This window comes from Dermochelys coriacea, chromosome 8, assembly GCF_009764565.3.
Source record: "Dermochelys coriacea isolate rDerCor1 chromosome 8, rDerCor1.pri.v4, whole genome shotgun sequence".
Lineage (NCBI taxonomy): Eukaryota > Metazoa > Chordata > Testudines > Dermochelyidae > Dermochelys > Dermochelys coriacea.
In genome coordinates, this window is record NC_050075.1 from 10279910 (window position 1) to 10301904 (window position 21995).

At 41.9% G+C, this 21995-nt stretch overlaps 1 protein-coding gene across 3 annotated transcripts in view; it reads right to left on the reverse strand.

The window, feature by feature from the left end:
• SPOCK1 (SPARC (osteonectin), cwcv and kazal like domains proteoglycan 1) overlaps positions 1-21995 on the reverse strand; it is a 513799-nt gene that overhangs the window by 311183 nt on the left and 180621 nt on the right. For 2 of the 3 annotated variants that reach the window (XM_038413765.2, XM_043490486.1), the window contains exons 3-4: positions 19831-19839; positions 12589-12634 (exon numbers count right to left, since the gene is read on the reverse strand). In XM_038413765.2, coding sequence (XP_038269693.1) covers positions 12589-12634; positions 19831-19839 — 55 coding nt within the window. The remainder of the gene's footprint in view (positions 1-12588; positions 12635-19830; positions 19840-21995) is intronic. The other variant, XM_038413766.2, reaches the window with a different exon arrangement.

Below are 21995 nucleotides of genomic sequence, written 5' to 3' on the forward strand. Positions count from 1 at the left end.
AAAATCCTCCCAAAACCTTGCACCCCCCTTCCTGGAGAAGGTTTGATAAAAATCCTCACCAATTTGCATAGGTGAACACAGACCCAAACCCTTGGATCTTAACAATGAAAAAGCATTCAGTTTCTTAAAAGAAGAATTTTAATAGAAGAAAAAAGAATCACTTCTGTAAAATCAGGATGGTAAATACCTTACAGGGTAATTAAATTCAAAACATAGAGAATCCCTCTAGGCAAAACCTTAAGTTACAAAAAGACACAAAGACAGGAATATCCATTCCATTCAGCACAGATTATTTTCTCAGCCATTTAAACAAACAGAATCTAATGCATATCTAGCTACATTACTTACAAAGTTCTAAGACTCCATTCCTGTTCTGTCCCGGCAAAAGCATCACACAGACAGACCCAGACCCTTTGTTTCTCCCACTAGCTTTGAAAGTATCTTGTCTCCTCATTGGTCATTGTGGTCAGGTGCCAGCGAAGTTATCCTAGCTTCTTAACCCTTTACAGGTGTAAAGAGTTTTTCCTCTGGCCAGGAGGGATTTTAAAGGTGTTTACCCTTCCCTTTATATTTATGACAGTTATTCAATCAAAATCTGCCATGTGAGACAAAGTAATAGAAAAGGCTTCTTATAAAACTAACATATTTATGTGCAGAGAGATAGGTATGGCACTGAACAACTCTTGAAAATGGATTTATTCAGGCTCCTTTGAAAGCGCATCTTAACCAGGGCTAACAGAAAATTACAGGTTCAAAAATAATTGTAGGTTACATGATTTTCAGCCTGTATAACAATTCTATCATTTTTTTGGAATGCTCATTAATTCTAGGCTACCTTCTTTTCTCCAGTGCTGCGGGAAGCCATATCTGGAGTTGGAATTCAGCACTTGGAAACTGGAAAGAAGCAGATACAATTCACTACAGATGAAAAGGAGGCATATAGATGCAGACACGAGTCTAGCGAGTACATATTCACCTCTCTGGGGCTGCTGAACCGTGAAATACCTGGGCTATGCAGCACGAGAGGGTGCAGTCTACTCTGAAGAGGCATTCCCTCCTCAGAAGTGAGGGTATACTGCCAGTTCAGTCTTCCACAACTGCACAGGGGGAGCTCTTGGGAACAATGAAGGGGGATGTGCCTGAAATCAGTAGTGTTACTCCAGTCTGCACAAGCATATCTGAGGTCAGAGGGCTGGATCACATCCCTTCGATCTACACACAGAGGAAGACCTCTCCATGTGGATCACAGAAGGGAATCTTTGTGGTAAAATCCACACTTCCCCTGCATCTCACAGAACAGTGTGTGGGCTTGTGAATCAAAGGGGTCAGGGAGAATGGGCACGCTGAGGTATACATATAATGACCCACTGGCCCTATAAAGATTGAGGAGGAAGGATACAGGAAGTTCTAGGCCATATTACTTTTCTATCAGGTCTCCCACAGGTGAGTGGATGGGGAGGGAGAACCCCAGAACTGCTGCTGCCTGCAGGAGTCCTGACAGCATGATTTCACCAGAACTGCAAGTCCAGGTGTTGAATGAACAGGGAACCTGATTGGCAAAGGGGACTTAGGAGTGCTGCAGCCCAAAACCAGATTGCTACCACTCAAACAGCAGGGCCTCAACATGTAACACTGGCTTCTCAGCATGCTCACTCCAGATTTCTTTCCTATGATTCTACCTGCCTGCTGCATTGCTTATTGCTAATGAAACACCGGGGGGGGGAGGAGGAGAAGGGATGGGATGGAATGGAGATGTGAAGATGCAAATTGGGGCACAAGGCCTTATTGATCTTAAGGATTTATGGGGTTCAGGAGCTGTCCCCATGGCCTGTTCCTGCAGCAATGAAGGCACACCCTGGTGCCTAACAGAACAACTGGGTACAAATATCCATAAGGAAACCTACAGAAATTCTCTAGCCTTTTGCCCCACAGAGGGATCCCCCTCCCACACACACACGCACGCACGTACAGGGGGCAGTTGGGCCCTGCATGTGGCCCATGGTGTTGCTAATTATTTAAAACCACACCCAGGGCCCTGCAAAGGGGTGTAATCAACTCTCAAAGGTTGGTGAAGAAATACACTTGGGCCAGAAATACCTTCTTCTAGGCTTCTCTCAGGACATTTGGGCAACCGGGGCATAGTTGCTGAGAAAGGAGAAGTGGCCTCAGAGGCAGTTTGGGATATAGGGGGAGAGGGGGAACCCAGACTGCTGGCTCTGGTTTTAGGGCCCAAGACAAAGATTCCAATAGCAGGGTGCAATGGAACTCTCCTCACCCACGAGTGGGGAAACTAACTACTGATGGTGCCAGCTGCCTCCTTTGTCTCAGGTCAGAAGAATGGGGCAGGATGGAAAATGTAGTTCAACTGGGCACCCCCTCAAGCCACTGAAATTAACAAGAGCTTTGCCCAAGTAAAAAAACAGGTTTAAGACCCAACTTTTCTAACAGGAGAGAGATCTGATAATTCTTTAAATTCTTGGACTCTTGCACCCACGGTTCTGGAAAACTCAGCATATCACTAAGTATAAGCAGAGTTTTCCCCACTTATCATGCCCTTCTACTGGCTTATTATTAGGAACAGTAATGATGATTCAATAGTCCCCAACATTTTGAATTCAAAGCATATGTATTTTCGGTACAAAAGTGCATCCCATTATTTCCATGGTTTCTATCCTTTGGGTGATGATGCCTTAAAAAATGCCATATGGCGAACAAATTGTGCACAGTTTCAAATTGTTTCAACAACTTTAAGTCTATCAAAATTATTTGTCATTTGTGCATATTACCAGAAAAATTAATAACATCTGTTTGCCTAGCTAGGAATTTAGCACAGCTATTAAGAATAGAAGTGGCTCTCAGCAGACATTATAAAGAAAGCTGCCTGGGATTTATTTTCTTTGTTTTTTATTTAAGAGCTTTCACTAATAATATTGAATAAACTCTTAATGAGTTAATTTACTGGCATATGCAATTAGTTGTCCATTATTATACACATTTAATTGATATACTGAAACCTTTGAAATGGGAGTATTATGCTGTTTTCCTTTATATTCTCCCCCCTTACATGCAGCCTATTGGAAAAACATGTTAAGCGAGATCTGTCAAATGCTCAAGAACTTTCCAATGACCTTATCAAAAAGAAAGACTTTGATTTATTTTTTAAAAATCCTAACTAAACCTTCCCCTTACACACTCTTGCTTCCTACCATCTGCATCTCTGACAGAATCATGTTCAATAATAACGGCTACCAATCATTTTTAGGCTCCAGGCTCTCCATGTTTTTACAGTTCCAACAGCTTGTCACAGCATGGCGTAGTCGGTAGCTCTCTGACCTTTGAGCTGGCTTCCAGTAGGCTCATGACTAATACAGAAAACTGAGCTAAAAATGAATGCTGATCATTGAAGTACACTATCAGATGATGCTGAACTGTCATAGAAGCCTTCCTTTAGATAGCATGTGAAGCACAGCTACTTTGCATCCATCTTTAGTGTCTGTCTAGTAGGCGTTAAAAATGCTATGTCCATTTTCGTATAATATAATGAATCGTTCATTCATTGTTAGGGAAAGAAAACAGTTATTTTTTCCTGCATTACAAGCAATCAGAAGATGCACAGAAAAGATAACTACAAAAAATACATGAATCATCTTAGCTAAGCCAATACCTTTCCAAAAAAGAGTAAAGTGCCCCGGCCTTCATTAAAATATACAAACACACCCACAACTAGACAGTGGAGCTATACTGCTTTACACCAGCTGAGAATTTGACTCAGTCTAATGTCTATGTGTAAGCTGTTGCTGCTCCATATGCCTTTGTAGGGCCAAGCCCACAGAAGTATGGAATATCTGCAATTACCCCTAAACTCCTGCCCTACCCAAGTCTCAAATGGATTTCAAAGTCAGCCTTGTGTTCACCTCAAGATAAAGACACTGAAACTGCAACTTAGTTAAGAATCCTGTTGGTGATATACAAGATAGCCAGTCTCAAAATGATAATGCCTAATGAGGCAATTCAGCTCCTACTAAGTCTATGGCAAAACTCCCACTGACTTCAGGGAGATCAGGCTGGGGTTCCTAATCAGGGAATCTGATAGGCTATCTGAACCCAAGAGTCTGAGAATTCTCCAGTCTCCTCCCCCCCATCCAAGGAATACGGAACAGCTTTTCTGACTCCAAAATCATAGAAGATTTGGTCTTGCCCAGGAGAGCAGGAGAACCTGTTAACACTGAACTTCATGGAGTTTTATTTCCTGGGGAAAGTCTAAAAGAAAGAATTTTTAAAATAAATGCTATTGCTGTTACTAGCAGCCCTTAGAACTTTATATCCTTCTCACTGTTCCCTTTCTCTTGTTTGGAATCTGCCAGACAACAAGACTGTGGTGGATTACGTGCACATGAAGAGAGAGCATATTCCTTTCTTTTCATCTCAACACTTACTCTTCAAATAATATTTTTTTTTATCTTTTACCAAAGTTTAATCTGGTCAATATCACAGTCTTACATTTTAAGTCAGCGATTTTACCTCTCTCTTTTCCTCATCTTCTGGGGAAATGACATATGAAAAGGCCTGTGTCTACAGATTCATACTCTATACAGAGGATCATCTAGGCATTTTTAGCTTTAAAATTGAACTAAAGCTCCAACAGATGAATGTCTCATCCCCAAGCCAAGGGGAGAAATTACAGCCTCTGACTAAATGTGCATGCAATTGATCTAAGGCTAAGCAATTCCTTTCTAACTCAGGGAGGCAGCATTGCCTAGCTGATAGAGAACTAGACTGGGACTCAGAACACCCAGAGCCTACTCCTGGCTTGGCCACTGGCCTGCTGGCTGACCTTGGGCAAGTCACTTCACACCTCTCTGCCTCAGTTTCCCCAAATATAAAGTGGGGACAATGATGCTTTCTTCCTTTGAAAGGTTCTGATGGAAAATAACTAGGTTTTATTATTAATCCTATTTGGGATTTCTATAAGAAACCCACAAAAGATACTGTTCTTTATTTTGGTAGTTCTTTCTGGAAGAATTCTGCCAATGTAGAGTGAGCCAGTGAAAAACCTGTTGCACCATTTAAGCACTCAAGATAAGGTTTACCTGGGACTAAAGAGGTGCATAGATCTCTGCACTAGGGTAAATTTCACCCTTACGGTGCATGGTTCAGTTACTCCTCCTTCTAAAGATAGACCTTTGCATATGCTAGGAAGAGAGATTATACCATGCAAGAGAAATTACCTCTTCCCTTGCTAAACAGACAGGAGTATGCAACAGATCTCTGTTGTTTGTTTGAATCACTTCAAGGCATCCTGGTGTAATTTAAGATTCTCTCAGATCATTCATATTCTTGCCCACAGCCAGAAATCCAAGTAACACTGTGCATAAGACACTTGTAGAGAAGACAGTTCAGAATTCTGCAATGCTTTACTAGGAGGTACAGAAGTACAGAGGTTTACAAGGGATTTAGGAGCACAAGTCCCATTCAAAGTTTTGTGCTTCTAAATCCCTTATGAGGTTTTTGAAAAACTCCCCCAAATACGCTTACTGGCTTTTATTACAGATACACAGCTTGATAAAAAGCATCATCTGCCCCTTCCATTCCACACTGAAGTACCCTTTCCACATGGATATACGAACTCCATAGAGAGAGCTGGCTGGGAATGAGACTTTCTGACATTTCCCAACCAATGAGACTTTCTGACATTTCAGAAATTTTCCCATTCCTCATTGGGACAAAACAGAAACATCTGAAGTTTTTGAGACACACCCCAGAACAGCAAATGGCCTGGTTCATCAGGACATTCGCCTGGGAGGTAGGAGAATGGAAGAACTCCCAGGTGAGTGCCATCATCACCAGGTTATTGGCTGTACTGGGGTCTCTCTCTCAAGAACTTCATGTCTCCGTTTTGTCCCAATATGGAAAGGGCAAGTTTTTGAAATCTCAGAAAGTCTCAAAGCTTGGGAAACCTGTTTCTCTCTATGGAGTTCCTTCTTTATTCCTGGTGTGGAAAACAAATGTAAGCCAAAGCTCAAGTCTGAAACATACGCATACTGTCTCATTTCCTGCATCTCTCGCTTTAGCATCTTGCTCATTCAGTCCATCCCTTCCATTCACCAATCTCTTCTCCTTCTTTCATCTCCACTGAGTCACTCTTCCTCCTCAATCATTCTGTAACTCACATTCATTATTGTATCTACTCTAACTTTCCCTCTATTGCACACATTCCTGACCTCATTGACACTTAAAGAGGAAGAGAGAGTGAAAAGAGAAACAAGGAGACTAGCAGCCCCAAGATTATCTGGGGAAAAAGAGATCAACCTGGAGGCCAGTAGCTCCCCAGCATGGCAGCAAGGGGAGTGCCTTCACAAACATATGGCTAAGGGAGAACCCTGACTTTCTCAAATCGACACCTCAGGGGCCAGATTCTGATCTCAGAAACTCTACTTTGAGTCTTAAAGTCAGTAAAGATGCCTTAGATTTAGAGCCATGTAGCTGAGAATGGAGTTTTGCCCCCAAGCTTTCGTGTAATGCACACACACAATTTCTTGCCCGTGGAGTTTTTATGTTGGGCACATCCTGCATATCATTACATACCAGGAATACTACACATCAATTTTACCTGTTAATTGCTCTTTTCGCCTTTGCTAATCAACTGGGTAACACTGGTTACACAAATTACAACAGGGCTCTAGGATCTGCACCAGCTTCCAGTGCATTTCCAGGTACAATTTAATGTGTCAGTTTGAACAAAAAGCATTCCAGCTACTATCCATTGACTTAATCACAGGGGCACTGGAGACAGATCTTTCTCAGTGAGGGGCCTACCATTTTTGCCTTGGTTCATGAGAGCTGTACTTCTTTGACTATCAGGTCGAGGCTCATTTATTTTCCAAGGTATTTTTTGTGGGGGAGGCATGAATAGCTGGCTACATGACCAAGTATGTGTATTTACATATTGGGGATTGGTGAGAATTGGTTTTGTTCTTATAAAATTTGTACGGGCATTCAGAACACAAGATGGGTGTGTTTTTCAATAAATATGTTTAAATTGAAAGGGATGTGAATACTTCACCCCACTCTGACTATTGAAAGCCTAACTGAAATATGTTAGATAAAAATGAGGAGTCTACACCTATTTTCCTTTTCCGAGAGAGACTTTAATGACACTCTCAAAGATAACTTACAGGCAGTCTAAACTGAATTGTATTTATTGACTCTGAATGCCTGTAAGTTGCTTATCATTTTGCTTGTCCTGTCCTTAGGAAAACAGAACATGTCTGTTAATTGCCTGAGAATCCATTTTCTTATAAAGAAAAGGAGTACTTGTGGCACCTTAGAGACAATTTATGAGGTCCTATTGCTGAATTGCTCAGTCATTAATTTAAAGCATAGATACTAATTAGAAGTCAGAATACAATAGCCACACTTGGGAGTCTTTGGAAAAGATGTGCAGAGTCACTCCAAAAGCCATGCAAAGGGAACAATGCAGTCACAGGAGGGAGCAGCGAGATTAGAAGTTTGAAAGCAAACCAATTACAAAGTCGAAGAAGGGAAAGTGACAATTAAAATTCTAAGAACACAAGAAGATCAGCATCTCAGGAAATGCAAGGTAATAAAAAGTTTCAAATAATGCTGACTAGGAACAGAAGCATGTGGAATATTTATTTAAAATCAAGTTATATGTAAATACAGAATTTAAAAGAAAATTTGATGACCGATTTTTTTTTCTTTTCTTTTACAAATTGAGTTTAATTGTGTGTCCAGCAATGCGTCTGCTCACACAAATACCGTTATTGCCTGGGAAATCACTATGATTACACATCCATCTGACTACTTATCCATCTAACTGGTCATTTGTAGTCAATGGGAGTTAAATTCACCTCTGCAGGGAGGGACAGCACAAAGTTTACTCACCACTTAAATCCTACTTAAGTCTTCAAAATAGGGCTTAGCTGGTGCAATAGATTGTGCTGAATTTTCTGCATAGGGGTGAATTTCATCAGTATTGTGGTGACTGTGTATATATTTAGGCATTTCAAAAAATGTGGTCCTAAGATTGCATCTGAAAAGCAAGAGACGATAAATTCTAGGACATACAAGTTCCAAGAGAGAAATTTTAAAAGACATGTGATGATTTGGGAAGTTCTACAGTTTAAGAGATAAGATACCCAGTAATGAATCAATACTAGTCAGAGAATCCTGCAACACATGGCCAGGAAAACCTGGCCTCTGGAACAGGTAATGATTTGTCTGAGATTTCATAGCTGAAGTACATTGGCCCCGATTCTCCTATTGGGTGGCTTGGTGCACAACAGTTGAAGATTTACATTGCACCATAAACTGGAAAAGTGTGCAGCTGACAGAAAAGCAGAGATGCCCTCTATGCAATAGACATCAATACATGCTACACACAGAACAGGCGATAGCTGGGTCCAGTTAAACATAAAAGGAAGTGTGTCTTTGGAAAACTTATTTGCCCCATGTGTTTCCCCAGAAACAGCATATTTTAAAAAGGCCCAAGAACATAATGAAAAGCAACTCCAAGAAGTTTCACCCTATGCCCTTTTGAGGTATAGGAGTGATTAGCGTTTCAGTGCTGGAGTCTTTTATATAATGGCATGTCACCAACATGCTGCCTTTCTGAATATGAGGTGGAGTGGATACATAAATGATTACCAAGATAAAATGGAACCTTCTGATCTTAAGTACACAGTGTAACAAAGCTCTGTCCTTGCCTCCATGGGTCCCGCGTTTCCTGGTGGATTTCGCTAGCCTCAGAGGCTCACTGTGACCCTCCACGTAACCCTTCTGTCTCTAGAGACAAGGGTCACAGTCTACTGAGCCACTTTCATCATAAGCCAGCAAGGGAGGTGAGGAGAAGTTATCCTTCCTTGCACAGTCTCTGTTGTCTCCCAGTCTCAGTGATTAAACAGGGGGCAAAGGTGGGGGGGAAGAAGCCCGGGCCCACCCTCTACTCCGGGCTCCAGCCCAGGGACCCTAATAGTATCAGCTATGGTAGCTGACCTTTTAGAAACATGACGACATGTACAATTCCCTGGGCTACTTCCCCCACAGCAGCTCTCACTTCCTCAAGCTCCACTTCACCCTTACCTCAGGGCCTCCTTCCTTGTGCCTGATCTGGTGTGTACTACTCAGCCTCTCCAACAGCGCAACTTCCTCCCACAGCTCCTGACATGCACACCCACCTGACTAACTGGGAGGCTTTTAACTAGTTTCAGCCAGCCCCTGATTGGCTTCAGGTGTCCCAATAAACCTAGCTTTCTCCTTGCCTTCTGGATAGTTCTTAATTGGCCCCAGGTGTCTTAATTGACCTGGAGCAGCTTCCATTTCACTTAACCTAGTACCAGGAATTTGTTTAGCCTGAAGCTAATATATCTATTTCCCACTACTTTTCTATAGCCATCTGGCCTTGCCCCATCACAACAGTGATGGCCTATTATCAATTTGCATAATTTTCATGACTGCCTTTTAGACAAACAGATTGTTACCGTTTCTTTGTTTCCACTATCCTTTACTGAACTGACACCAACCATCAAGCACAGAATATCTAAATACCTAAAAATATCACGGCTTTTAGTGTGTCCACTGACATTCTGCTGTGATCTCCAGGACAAATGTCTTCCACTACCCGGCCTACTCCCCGAAGAGTGCATTTCTGTCTCCAGATGTCAACATGTCATCATCTATGAGAATATTCTGTAGGTCACTGCTACTCCACATACCCATCTAGCAAGACATACAGGTTTCTTTTCCTGTTGCTTCTAGTCTATCATGCTGACCATGTTACACAAAAAACTTGTGCTTATTTTTTCCTATCTCAGGACTCTTGCCCTGGTGCACTGGGCTCCTTAGACTGCTGACCTTCTTGCTTAAAGTTACCAGGTTTCTCTGGACAGGGACCAGGGTCAGCTGCGCAGTATCTTTTGAGACCAGCCTGTCTGATTCCGATTGCCCATATCCAGTGCTGCTGTGCAATCATTGGCTCCTTCAATCCTTGCTGAATGCTGACCTATTTCAGTGCATAGCAGGGAGGGCAGTCTTATGTAGGTCGCATCCTTCCTTTTCAGAACATTTTCTTTACCCCTGCCAGCTTCCTTACACTCAAGAGGACAATTGGGTTTTAAACAATCCTTATGGTGCCAGTATGATTCAGTTGCTAATGCTTACCTTTGGGTTATGGGTCATGTTTTAAAGTCCAAACCAAGACATTTTTGCACATAATCATTGTTGAAAGCTGCAGTACAGAGTACTAAGGGATGGTGAATTGGTAGAGGTTCCTTCGGTCAAGACAGACACTATACTAGGTCCAGTTGGGCAAGTAAATATTTTGATACATAACTCGTTTTTCACCGTATCTGATATTACATATTGAAATATCAGATGTGAATAAAATTTGGCAGGAAACAAATTCCATTTCTTCAGCTTGCGTGTTGTATTAATGTTGCTTTCTCCTGGTAAGCTGAATGTGAACAACGCGTTTTCTCAAGTGAACACTAGAATTCAGTCATCCTAAGGTCTCCTTGTTTGTGCTTTTGTATTATTGCAACATATCTATTTTCTCTCATTTAGCTACTATTTTAGGGCTTGTCTACCTGTGGAAATTTAGTGGCATAATTATACCAGGATGCCTTCCTATGTGGACACACTTATTCCAGAATAGAAGTATGCATTTGGGGAGTTACACCGGCATTGCTCTAGCGATGTGACAATTTGGGAGTTCTGTCTGTATTATTTCTGAATTGTGGATAATTTTATGAAACTGTATTGGATATGGATCCACCATGAATTAGCAGGGCTGTGTCAAGCCCCGACCAGGCCAAAGACAATAGGGGGCGATGAGCACTCGATGTCATCTATTCAAAGTACAATACCTTGGGACAATGGCTTTGTTGTAGCTGAGAGAGGACACTTCCTCCCTTTATCTGAAGGGAGGGAAATTTGGGTGTCATGGAAAAATACCAAAAGACTAAACAAAAGAAGCAGGTGACCCCAGCAGGAGTCTATAAAGGGACTCACTGGGAGGGGCGTTTGGGAGGGAGCCATCTTGCACCAGATTAAGATGGTGGAGGTTGATGCAGAGGTGATACATGCAAAGGAGTCGAGGACCCTCCCCTGCATGACCTACGGAACACAGATGATCTTCCCAAGTAAGGGTGAGCTAGTGAGGGTCATTAAGTTTAGGATGTTTTATTGTTCTGTATAAAATGTACTCTCACGTGCTTTTCATGATTAAATAGGAGCATAAAGATGTTACTTGGCAACACGTGTGTGTTGACTACTTCACAACTATTGTGTGCCTCTGGGACACAAACTGTAAACCAGAAGCTTCACACCTGTTGGGTGGAGTTCTGGGAGAGGGATGCATTTAAATACGGGGGAGTCTGAAGGGTAAATGTTGCACCCAGAGGGGCTAGGCAGATGAACAGTGAGTTACAACACTTGGAAGGAGGGGCATCCTGAGAATGTGCCTAGGGATCTCAAGATTGGGGCAGTTGCTGGATGCCATTCAGGCTCCAGGAGCTTGAAACACCATAGAAATCCAGAGCACAGAGGCTGGAATTCCCCTCACAGTAGTCCCAGTGAGGGGCCAGAAAAGGGCACTCGCCAGGATCTGTGACCATGTTATTACACTGATATCAGTATGCTGCTATATTTCCCCAATTAGGCGAGGTCTAGACTACAGAGTTAGGTAGACACTTACGTCGACCTAACTCTAAGTGTCTACACTACATCATTGCTCCCACCGATGCAAGGCCCGCACTATACCGACCAAATAACTCCACCTCCACTAGAGGCGTAGTGCTTAGGTCAATGTAGTTAGGGCGACAGAATCTGTACAGACAATGCGGTAGTTACATCACCTGCCAGCTCTGCTCCTTGTCTGGTGCTGAGAGCCCAGCTCTCAGCTAGCTGGGAGCTGGGGGTTCCACAGGGAGCTGAAAGCCAGGTTGGTGCAAGAGCTCCTGGTGAGGACATGCACCAATGACAAAAGGAGGTTGACTTAACTGTGTAGTGTAGACAAGGCCTTAGACAAGTATTTAGATGGTGGGAATATTGCCATGACTTAATTGACTGAGGCAAAGAAAGTGCAGATTGCTTTAGGAGTCATAGCTAGTTCCAGTGTCTGAGTCAGCAGCAGATATACAACGACATCTTCGCTTGGGAACCAATTCTGCATTCTCAGACTTAAAATGCCACTGAATGCAAGTAATGGGTACGTGAGTGTTAGACAAAAACAATTTAAGTTGCAAAAACACCCATTTAACTCAGTTTTCAACAACTGTTAATGTATGTTAAGTAACTCATGTTAGATGGCGTTGTTAGATACAGTGTATCTTTCTAAGTATACACATTACCACCACATGCAAACAGGAATGAAAGAGCACTGAAAAAATACAAGGCTAAGTCAAACCCTCAGATTTAAGATATCCCAAACTTTGAATAAATTTGGAGCTGGATCTAATTTTGCGACACAGCCCACCTCTGAGAGAGAGAGAGAGAGAGAGAGAGAGAGAGAGAGAGAGAGAGAGAGAGAGAGAGAGAGAGGTATGTGTGTACATCATGAAATATTTTTACCTTGATCAAATGGTTTGTTTGGGTTCCAGTTTCTGAAATAATCATCCTAAATGGAGGGGGAAAAATAGGAAATTTAGAGAAAACTTAAGCAGTCTTTTTGTACAATTTTACAAACAATACCTGCGTTCTCACTGCTCCCTGAAAATAAAATAAAAATTAAATAGATAAAACCATCAGCACAGTACATCATAAGATACAGACTGAACACCATTTGGTAAATTAAAATTAAGAAAAACTTACAGGATTCAGTATTTCACTTCAATGCCCTCTGCCAAAATTGTTTTTGCAAGTCTGGATTTTCATCAAATAACTTCTGTAATCTCCAGATAATTTCCTAGCATCTTACAATGACATGTGACAACTTGTGGCAATAATGGAGATAGTACGTTGTTTGGAGAATGCAGTATGTGCCAAATCAGGCTACTCTGATTACCATACACCAGTGTAAATCCAGAATAATTCCACTGATCTTAGTGCAACGGCTCCAGATTTACCATGGTGTAATACATCACGATTTGACCTTAAACTCTGCACTTCAGTTCTAGCAAACACCTAGTAGCAATGATGTAATTGAACTATTTTCGTCCATGTTCCCATTATGATAGGAGTTTGTAACTCAGCTATAAAAACGTTATTCTATAATGTGACTTACAGCTTTGTTTTGTAACTCAGATTCTCACTTAATTTACAGCAGAAAACATAGGAAATAACTTATCAGAAGCTACTAATGTATCTGGACAATAAATGCCCTGTTTTCAAAAATAAGTGTATACAAACCTTCTAGCAGAAAGCATAGAAAACCCCTTTCATGCATCTGCCCAAAGTGAATTTTATACTCCTAGCAAATGTTTATACGTTGGGTAATTTTATATCGTTCCAGCACGCCATCAGCTTAGGCCCTGAAGTATGTAGATTCAAACACAAGCCCCTTTATTTGGTTTCGGTATACAGTAACTCCTCACTTAACGTTGTAGTTCTGTTCCTGAAAAATACGACTTTAAGTGAAACTGTGTTAAGTGAATCCAATATCCCCATAAGAATTAATTTAAAATAGCGGGGGTTAGGTTCCAAGGAAATTTTTTTTTGCCAGACAAAAGGCATTCTATACAGTTTAAACAATTTTAAACAAGCAATTTAATACAGATATAAGTTTTAAACAGAGGAGGTGCCTCTGCCTGACCCTACACAGGCACAGCCCCCTGGCACGGGAGATGAGGCAGGCAAGGAGGGTGAAGGTGTTGTAGGCTAGGAGAAGCATGTTGCGTAGCAGCTTCCCCTACTCTGCAAGCACCAGGTGTGTGCATATGTGGGGAGGGGGGGGGCTCAACCCTCAGCCCGCCCACTCCCTTCCCCCAAACCCCCATCCTTGACCCACCTCTTCTCCCCACCACCTCCTCCCCCTTTACTTTGCATGCTGCGTCCTCACTCCTCCCCCCCCTTCTAAACGCCGCAAGCCAGCTGATTGCCTCGGGCAGGAGGCAGGGGAGGGAGTGGGGAGGCGTGCCGAGTCCTTGCTCCTCCCCCTGCCCTCCTGCCTGGGGCAATCTGCTGGCTTGCGGCATTTTGGAGGGAGGGGGGAGAGGGGGGACTTGGCGCGCAGGCTCCCCCTCCCTCCCCCCCGCCTCCTGCCCAGGGCAATCAGCTGGCTTGCAGCATTCCAGAGGCAGGGGAGGGAGGGGGAGCCTGCATGCCAAGTCCTCGTTCTTCCTCCCCCTCCAAAATGCTGCAAGCCAGCTGATTGCCACGGGCAGGAGGAGGGGGGGGAGGAGGGAGTAGGCGCTGATACGTGGGGTCTGCCAGCGGGCGGGAGCCACTGTGGGGTGGGGCTGGCATAGGAAGGCTGCCAGCTGTGGAGAAAGCAGGCAACCAAACAACGTAAGAGTGGAGCATTGCACAACTTTAAACGAGCATGTTCCCTAACTGATCAGCAATGCAACAATAAAACAACATTAACCGGGATGACTTTAAGTGAGGAGTTGCTGTATTCCATATACCTCTCACATAGCCTTCTTGAGCGGAAGTGATCAAAACTGAACAAAGGATTTGAGGTGAATGTGCACAATGGATTTATATGTGATTATAATTATTGCATATTATTCTTTGTGCCTTTCTCACCCTTTGCACCCTTGTAAAGTATGCAACCTGCTCACTTTACATGCTGGCCTCACTCTATGACCTGGCATTAAGTGGTTGTAGGACTATAGCCTCCTTTGGGGGCACCTTGCACCCTTAGAGGAGGATGGATGGGGCCTCCTGTGTTCAGAGAGCACTGGGTATGCAATTCTGCCTGGCTCTTACATTGACTACATCACTGGAGAGTGGAATAGGGCTTCCTGTGCTATCCCATTTGCACACCCCACATATGGGTAAGCAACTCTGGCCCAAAGCCTGTAAAGACCAAGGATAGTTATGATATCCAGTAGCAGCTTCAGCAAAGATGATTATTTATAATTTATTTTATAGGCATCAAAAGCTTTCTAGGCTTTTTCTTCAAAAGGAAATGATCTGGCACCAAGAATGGAGACTCAGCCTTGTCTTTGAATTCCCTAGCTTTGTTATGCTGAAAATCTTATTTTCATACAATGTTTTGTAATTGATTATGCTTTGCTGCTGGATATACCAAGCATTAATCACTTTTGATTAATGAGACTTGTTTAAACCGAGTCCTTTCTTCTGGTAGCAGAATATTCTCTTTTTCCTCCTTACAATTTTTTAAGTGTTCATTTTGCTGCTTTTTTTTTAAAGCAACAGAAACTGTTTAATAATTCATAGCCCACAAAAGATTTCTTTTGCTGCTGGCATATGGAACTAGTTCTGAAATCAGGAGTAGAGGGTAAACCTGATGTGCAGGCACTTGAAAAGGGTTTTAGCTTAATTTCAGCGTTACTTGAACATTTTACTGCAAACACACCTTGTGCTTAATAAGTTGCAAAATACAGAATTTTTTTAACCTTTGTCTAGTCCATCTTCCAATCCTATTTGTCCTTTTTTAAAAAAGAGCAAAAAAAAAAGCTGAAAATTTTGTTTTAGAACATTTATGACAAGACTTGATGCCAAAATACCATAGGAAAATACACAACAAAAAAACCTACAAAAGAGAAGAAAGTTTGTGTTTTTTGTTTTGTTTTTAATAAAAGTTTTAATGGCTTATAAAAGAGTAAATAAATAGTACACGCAGCTTCAGAGAGACAACTGCTCAACTGTGAAGCAAAGCAATACAAAATAAAAAAACAAAACAAAACAAAACATAACACTACAGTTTCAATCTGATGACATTCATTTCTGGCCGAGCCAGGAGCTGATTGGTATATTAAGGGCGAAATTACCCATTCATTTCTGTACAGAAGGCATAGAAAAAAGTTTGTCATATTTAAGTCCTACTTAAGATGATGATTTAAGTGATGCATTGACTTTGCGTTGGTTCTCTGCAGAGGGGTGAAATTCACCCTAAACTAATTTGATATACGATTTTTGAAACCATATTTTTAGATCTACAAGATGCTCTTAATATATCTCTCACTGTAAATGGGTCTTTCAAGCTGCTCCCTTATTACTGCTACTTCCTACAACTAAGTCCAGTACACTGATATTAGGTCATTTAATGCCTCTCTGTATAAAGAGACATCAAAATGTGCAGAAATGTAGGTGATAGTTCTCTACGACAAGTTGTGGCACTGTCTGCCATTGAAGGTGATAAAATATAACTGGCAATAAGATTGGCTAAAAAATTAATTCTAAACAAAAAATAATGAAACAAAACATCAGAACTGCTGCACAGAAACACATACAGTTTTTCAGCTTTTTTAACTAGGATCAGTAGTAACATATGTGGATAGTTCTTCCAGTGTATGAGGATCAATTTCTGCACAACTGTACATTTACCAGTGGAGTTTTTTAATGAGCTCTACACTTCTCCACAGGACTAGAAAAGCCTGATCAAGCCCTGCCCATGATTCCACGCAGCTGTGTAACCTGCAGAAACTTGTAATAGGTTTAACAGTGCATTACAGATGTTATTATTTTTAACCCTAAACACCCTCTCTGTTGCTGAATGGAATATAGGCCTAGTGTGACCATTGCCATCTCGGTCAACATCAGGGGCTTAACAGGTGATCTCCAGAAAATGCAAGTCTCTGTATCTTACACTAAAAAGATGAGCTCTGGAGCTAGGGTTGCCACCCCTAAGATGCAAAAAAACCCAGGATATCTGCGATGATTCTGAGTCCATAAAATAGGACAGTTAGCAGTGTATACTGAGCCGATCTGTATACTTACAGATTTCCCAAGATAGCTACCTCAAAAGAGAAATCCTTGGAAAATCTGGACAGGTGGCAACCTCACCTGTAACTGAGGCCTGCAACAGAATTGCGGCTCAGACACAGAGGGGACACAACACACACTAACCAGTGGGTTACACTTGAATCTTTATACACATACCTTTGAACTCACTATCAGGTTTGCCATTACATGCATTGCCAGAATCACACAAGTTGTCTGCAGCAACCTTAATGGATAACCTATCATCATTTTACCTTTTCTTAAAGCAAGGTCTTGTACATTTTAAAGAGGAAAATTTAGATTAAAATGGAAAAATCATTTTTGAAATTTTCCACACAAGAGCTCCATATTCAACACAATATGAAATATTTCAATTCAGCAATTCTGCTGTGGTACCTTATGGGAGCTGTATTTTGGGTGCCTCATGCTCTCATTCTTCTCTATATGTCAAGTACCCTGGTCAGAGACATCTCCCATGATGCATTACAGTCTCCCTCATGACAAGGGAAGGGTGTTTCATTTATGTGAGTCTCTGCCAATCTGCATCATGGGAGATGTCGTCTGACCAGGGAGTTCAGCCCACAGACAGGAATGGGAGAATGAGGAAATCATGCAACAGCTGCCATGAGGCATCGTAGTGGGATATCTTAATCAAAATATTTCACTTTTTGGCCAAAATACTTTGGATTTTAACAAAAACTCCAATAACACCAGTTTTTCAACAAAACCCTGAAAATTTCTGCCAGATGCTTTTCATGAAAAATTCTGTTTACTCAAAAATGCAATTATCCATCCTAAAAAATAAATAAAGTTCACAGAATATTTTTGATGAACCTCCGCAGGCAGGCTTTCTGGTGTTTGTGCTCCTGGCAGGCAAGATGCACAGATGTATAGTAACGACAGCAGTGTTAGATATCCCAAAGCAGGAGGCTCTTCTGCTTTGACACTAAACGTCTGTCTACATTTGAGCTGGGAGGTGTAATTGTAAGCGTGTGTAGATGTGCCCACACTAGCTCTGCTTAAGCTAGCACCTCAAAATAACAGTGTGTCCATGGCAGCATGGGAGGTGGCTTGGGCTAGCAGCCCAAATACATACCCAGGTGGTCAGGCAGGACTGTACTTGGGGCTTCTAGCCACCAGTATTGCAGTGTCCACTCTGCTATTCTTAGGCTCTAGTTTAAGCAGAGCTAGTGCAGGTATGTCTACGCAAACTGGTAAATCACACCTCCCAATTTAAATGTAGACATACCCTCAAAATGAAGAGGGACAAGAGCTGGAGGAAGTATCCACTGCACTCTTAAGGGATCCCGGCTCCCACTCCTGCATCTCTTCCCCCAGGATTCCTAGACACAATCCATAATCCTGCCAGGGACTGTCACTGAAACAAAGGGCCATCCTTTCTGTTACCGTCCTTCTGTCCCTACCTCTGCTGCCTGCTCCCATTTCCCAAATGTTGCCTGCCCATCCCTCTTCACACTAGCTAGACATTGGCAGGGGCATTAAGAGCAGAGGGAAAAGTCTCCTTGCAGTGCTCCTGGTTACTAATAGGCACAATTCAAGGAAAGACTGTTGCCAAGTCTTTGAAGTCCTGGTGGATGGCTAAGATTCCAGCAGTGATGTAGGAATGCATAACAGGAATGCCAAATGCAAAGTCATACCCACTGCATAACACTGGGCAGCCTTGCTTACACTACCTTTTGCTGCAGCTTTTCAAAGAAGTAATCTGATGCACCTTACTATGGGTCCATTACGTATGTCTACACTGCAATTAAAAACCTGCAGCTGGCCCTCGTGCCAGCTGACCCAGGCTCACAGGGCTCGGGCTAAGGGACTGTTTAATGGTCGTGTAGGTGTTCAGACTTGGGATGGAGCCCAGGGTCTAGGACCCTGAGTGGTGGGAGGGTCCCAGAACTTGGGTTGCAGCCTGAAACCAAATGTCTGCACTGCAATTAAACAGCCCTGTGAGCCCAAGCTCTGTGAGCCTGAGTCAGCTGGCACAGGCCAGCCATGGGTGTCTAACTGTAGTATAGACATACCCTTAGACTACCACACAGAAATTTGTCCTGTCCGCCAGCATGTGTGCAACCGCGGATAGATCTGCTTCCCCTTTCTGTGCTGGTCAGGGCAGAATTCAGCCTGAAGTCAGCAGAACAGCGGATAGGAAAATGGATATATTTCCATGGAAAGTTTCATGGAATATTTCCCCCTCCATTTTTCATCAATATTTCTTGACCAGCTCTACTGAGCAGATAGACAAGATATCAGCTTCCTGTTTCTTCAGTGATTTTAAATGTATTCTTCTTGTAAAGGGACTGATCTTGTCAAGAGACTGCTCACTGCAACAAAAATAAATCTAGCCACAAGCTGGAAACACGCCGGCTTTATTTATGTACATCACAACAGAGTATGGGGGAGGGGGCTAGGAACTCCCACTGACTAATCAGGAAGTAAAGGATGTGGAGAGCATGGCTCAATCCCATAATATTTGGAGTCACCCAGTCATCCTTATTAAAACCTCTTTACTACAATTATATTAAACAACAATTTAGAAGTAATTTTAATATAAGCCTATTACAAACTGAATGAAGCAATTATAAATAAGTCACAATTTTCTGTTTTTAAAACAGCCTTTGTTAAATATAGCTCAGCACTTCTGAGAGGAGTCATGATTTAAAAAAAATATTTCATTTACTCTTTATATGAATAATTCAGCATGGAAACACAAGTAATGACTGAATCAGGCTTGCACTGTAATTAATGAGTAAAGAAAGCAATAACTATACCATTCATGTGCGTTTGATAAATTGAATCTACTGGATATATAATGGGGGAGTGGAAGTAACCTGGGAGCTAAAACACATTAATAATGGAGATTGACAGTTTAGAATATAATATACATTGTATTGTTACAAATTCTATTATTCATTCTGTGGCTATTTGCAATTTGAAAGTAAAAAAACCTACCTCAACTTCCTGCATACGTAAGCATTATAAATGAGAAAAAAATTAAATAAATAAAAGAATGAACTCAAACAATACAAAAGAATGTTAACATTTTCCACTTTGGCCTCCCCTCCCGCCACCCAGCAAATTTTAAAAGTATAATCACTAGATTCAGGAGACCTTAACCTTCAAATGACATCTGTATATATTACTTTTTTGACAAGCTACTAGCATCCTTTGCTAGTCAGAATTTAGTTATTTTGTCAGCGGCCTAATGACAATTTGCAAACAAATTATTTGTCCCAAAAACGATCGGAAACCAAAGAACCATTTACTTTCGGCTGAAAAAACAAAGGCATAGGTTGTTTTCCCTTCTCCCCCCGCACCATAGCTAATAGATTTTTTTAAAAACTGTTTTCATTCAACACCTTAACAAGTTAAAATACATTTGACTATTGATAGATTCAATAGTTAAGGAAAAACTAAGCATGTTTCCATTGTTTAATGAGAACAGAATCCTATGAGGCTATGAACCTACAACAGATGTTTTTTTTTCCTACAGCAATATTTTTGCAAGACGACAATACCTTCCTCGAAGTCTGTGCTCATGTTTGCCTTCAGCACATTAAAAGTATCCTGCCATGCATGAAATAATCACTAATAGGAGTTTTGCTTACGGATCTGGACACTAAGTCAATCCTTTAAGTATATTAGAGTAAAATTCAACTCCGTTCAAAGGGCCTGCCCAAGGATCTGTGCATTACTAAAATCCTGTAATAAGGTTTTCAGTGGAACTCATTTGGATCTTGTGTAGGATCTCCGCACAGGGACTTATCTGACCAGTTAGTGAATCCATATTCAGTTACATTAAAGTGTTATACAGCAACTCACAACACTTTATCGGTATATTAACGACAATAAAAACCAGAGTGTCACCCTTACTCACAGTCACATTGAGGTACTCATTGTGGGTACTCCCATTAATTTCAGGGGCACTACTTGTACCGTAAGGTACCAATCAATGTGAATAAGAATAAATCAGAACTGGACCCTAAGTTACAGTTTCTGTTTATGATGTTTGAGGTCAACATCTAATAGTAGCAGGATAATTGAGAGCCCAGTAAAATACTAAATGTTGCATCCACACTACCAAAGCCTAAAGCCACAGCACATTTTAGAGAGTCAAAATCTCAGGTATATGAATGCAGAGGCTGCCTTTGAAAATTTGGCCCTGTGTATCTTGCCTTGTGGCAAAAATATGCAGTTACTGCGGAAGTGAAAATAATATGTTGTTCCTCAACATGCATAAGCCAACCAAATACACATGACATTTACTGACAGAACTCTAGAGGGTCCCAGTTTACAAAATGTATCTTTCCTTAAACTAAGAGCCTGACAAAAGACCTTGTACAACCAGAAATGAAATGCAGCTTCTGTGACATTGTCTTCATTATTATCTCATCTAAATGTTCACCAACTCTTGACTACACAAGAAAAAAAATTGCAAGATGTCAATGATCATGGTAAAAGTCTTTTAAAGCCACAGAGAAGGATTTAGCCTCCAACCTGCTTTTTGTTAACCATGGCTAACCCAACTCATGCCCTACGGCCAGCTTTTGCACGGAAAGCTCTGTGAGGATTTCCTGGTGAAGATTTCCGTACAGCATCCTATTGTGGGAGTGGGGGTTGTCCCCACGGTAAGTCTACGCGATCTGCCCCATGCCTGGAAGATGGATAGTATGTCTGACTCCTCCTTTCCCTTTGGAACTGCACTCCTAAGGTCTCTTGAACCTGCAGTAATTTATGAGACCCCTGGGGCTCTATTACAGTTTCCTGGTCTGTGAGGCTGGAGGGGGAGACATTTTTCATCCCCACGAGCTTTGCCCCAAGCCCTTCCAGTCTCTTTCCCTTCCCCAGGGAGAGACCTTGGACAAGCAAAGATGGCAGGTCCTGGGTGTGGGTGCTACAGAATCCATTGAATGGAAGTGGGGAAATCCATGTCTGCTGGACCCCTAAATGCACAGATCAATGGTGGGATTCAGAATGTATAGCAAGAAAGTCAGAAGGAGCAATTGTCAAGATAGTTGGTGGTCTCCTCTAAGCTCCATCTCCTGGAGTCTTGGATTTAGAGGAGAATACCAGTTTTTATTTAAAAAGAAAAGTTTGTAGCCTTTGTGGCTATGAAG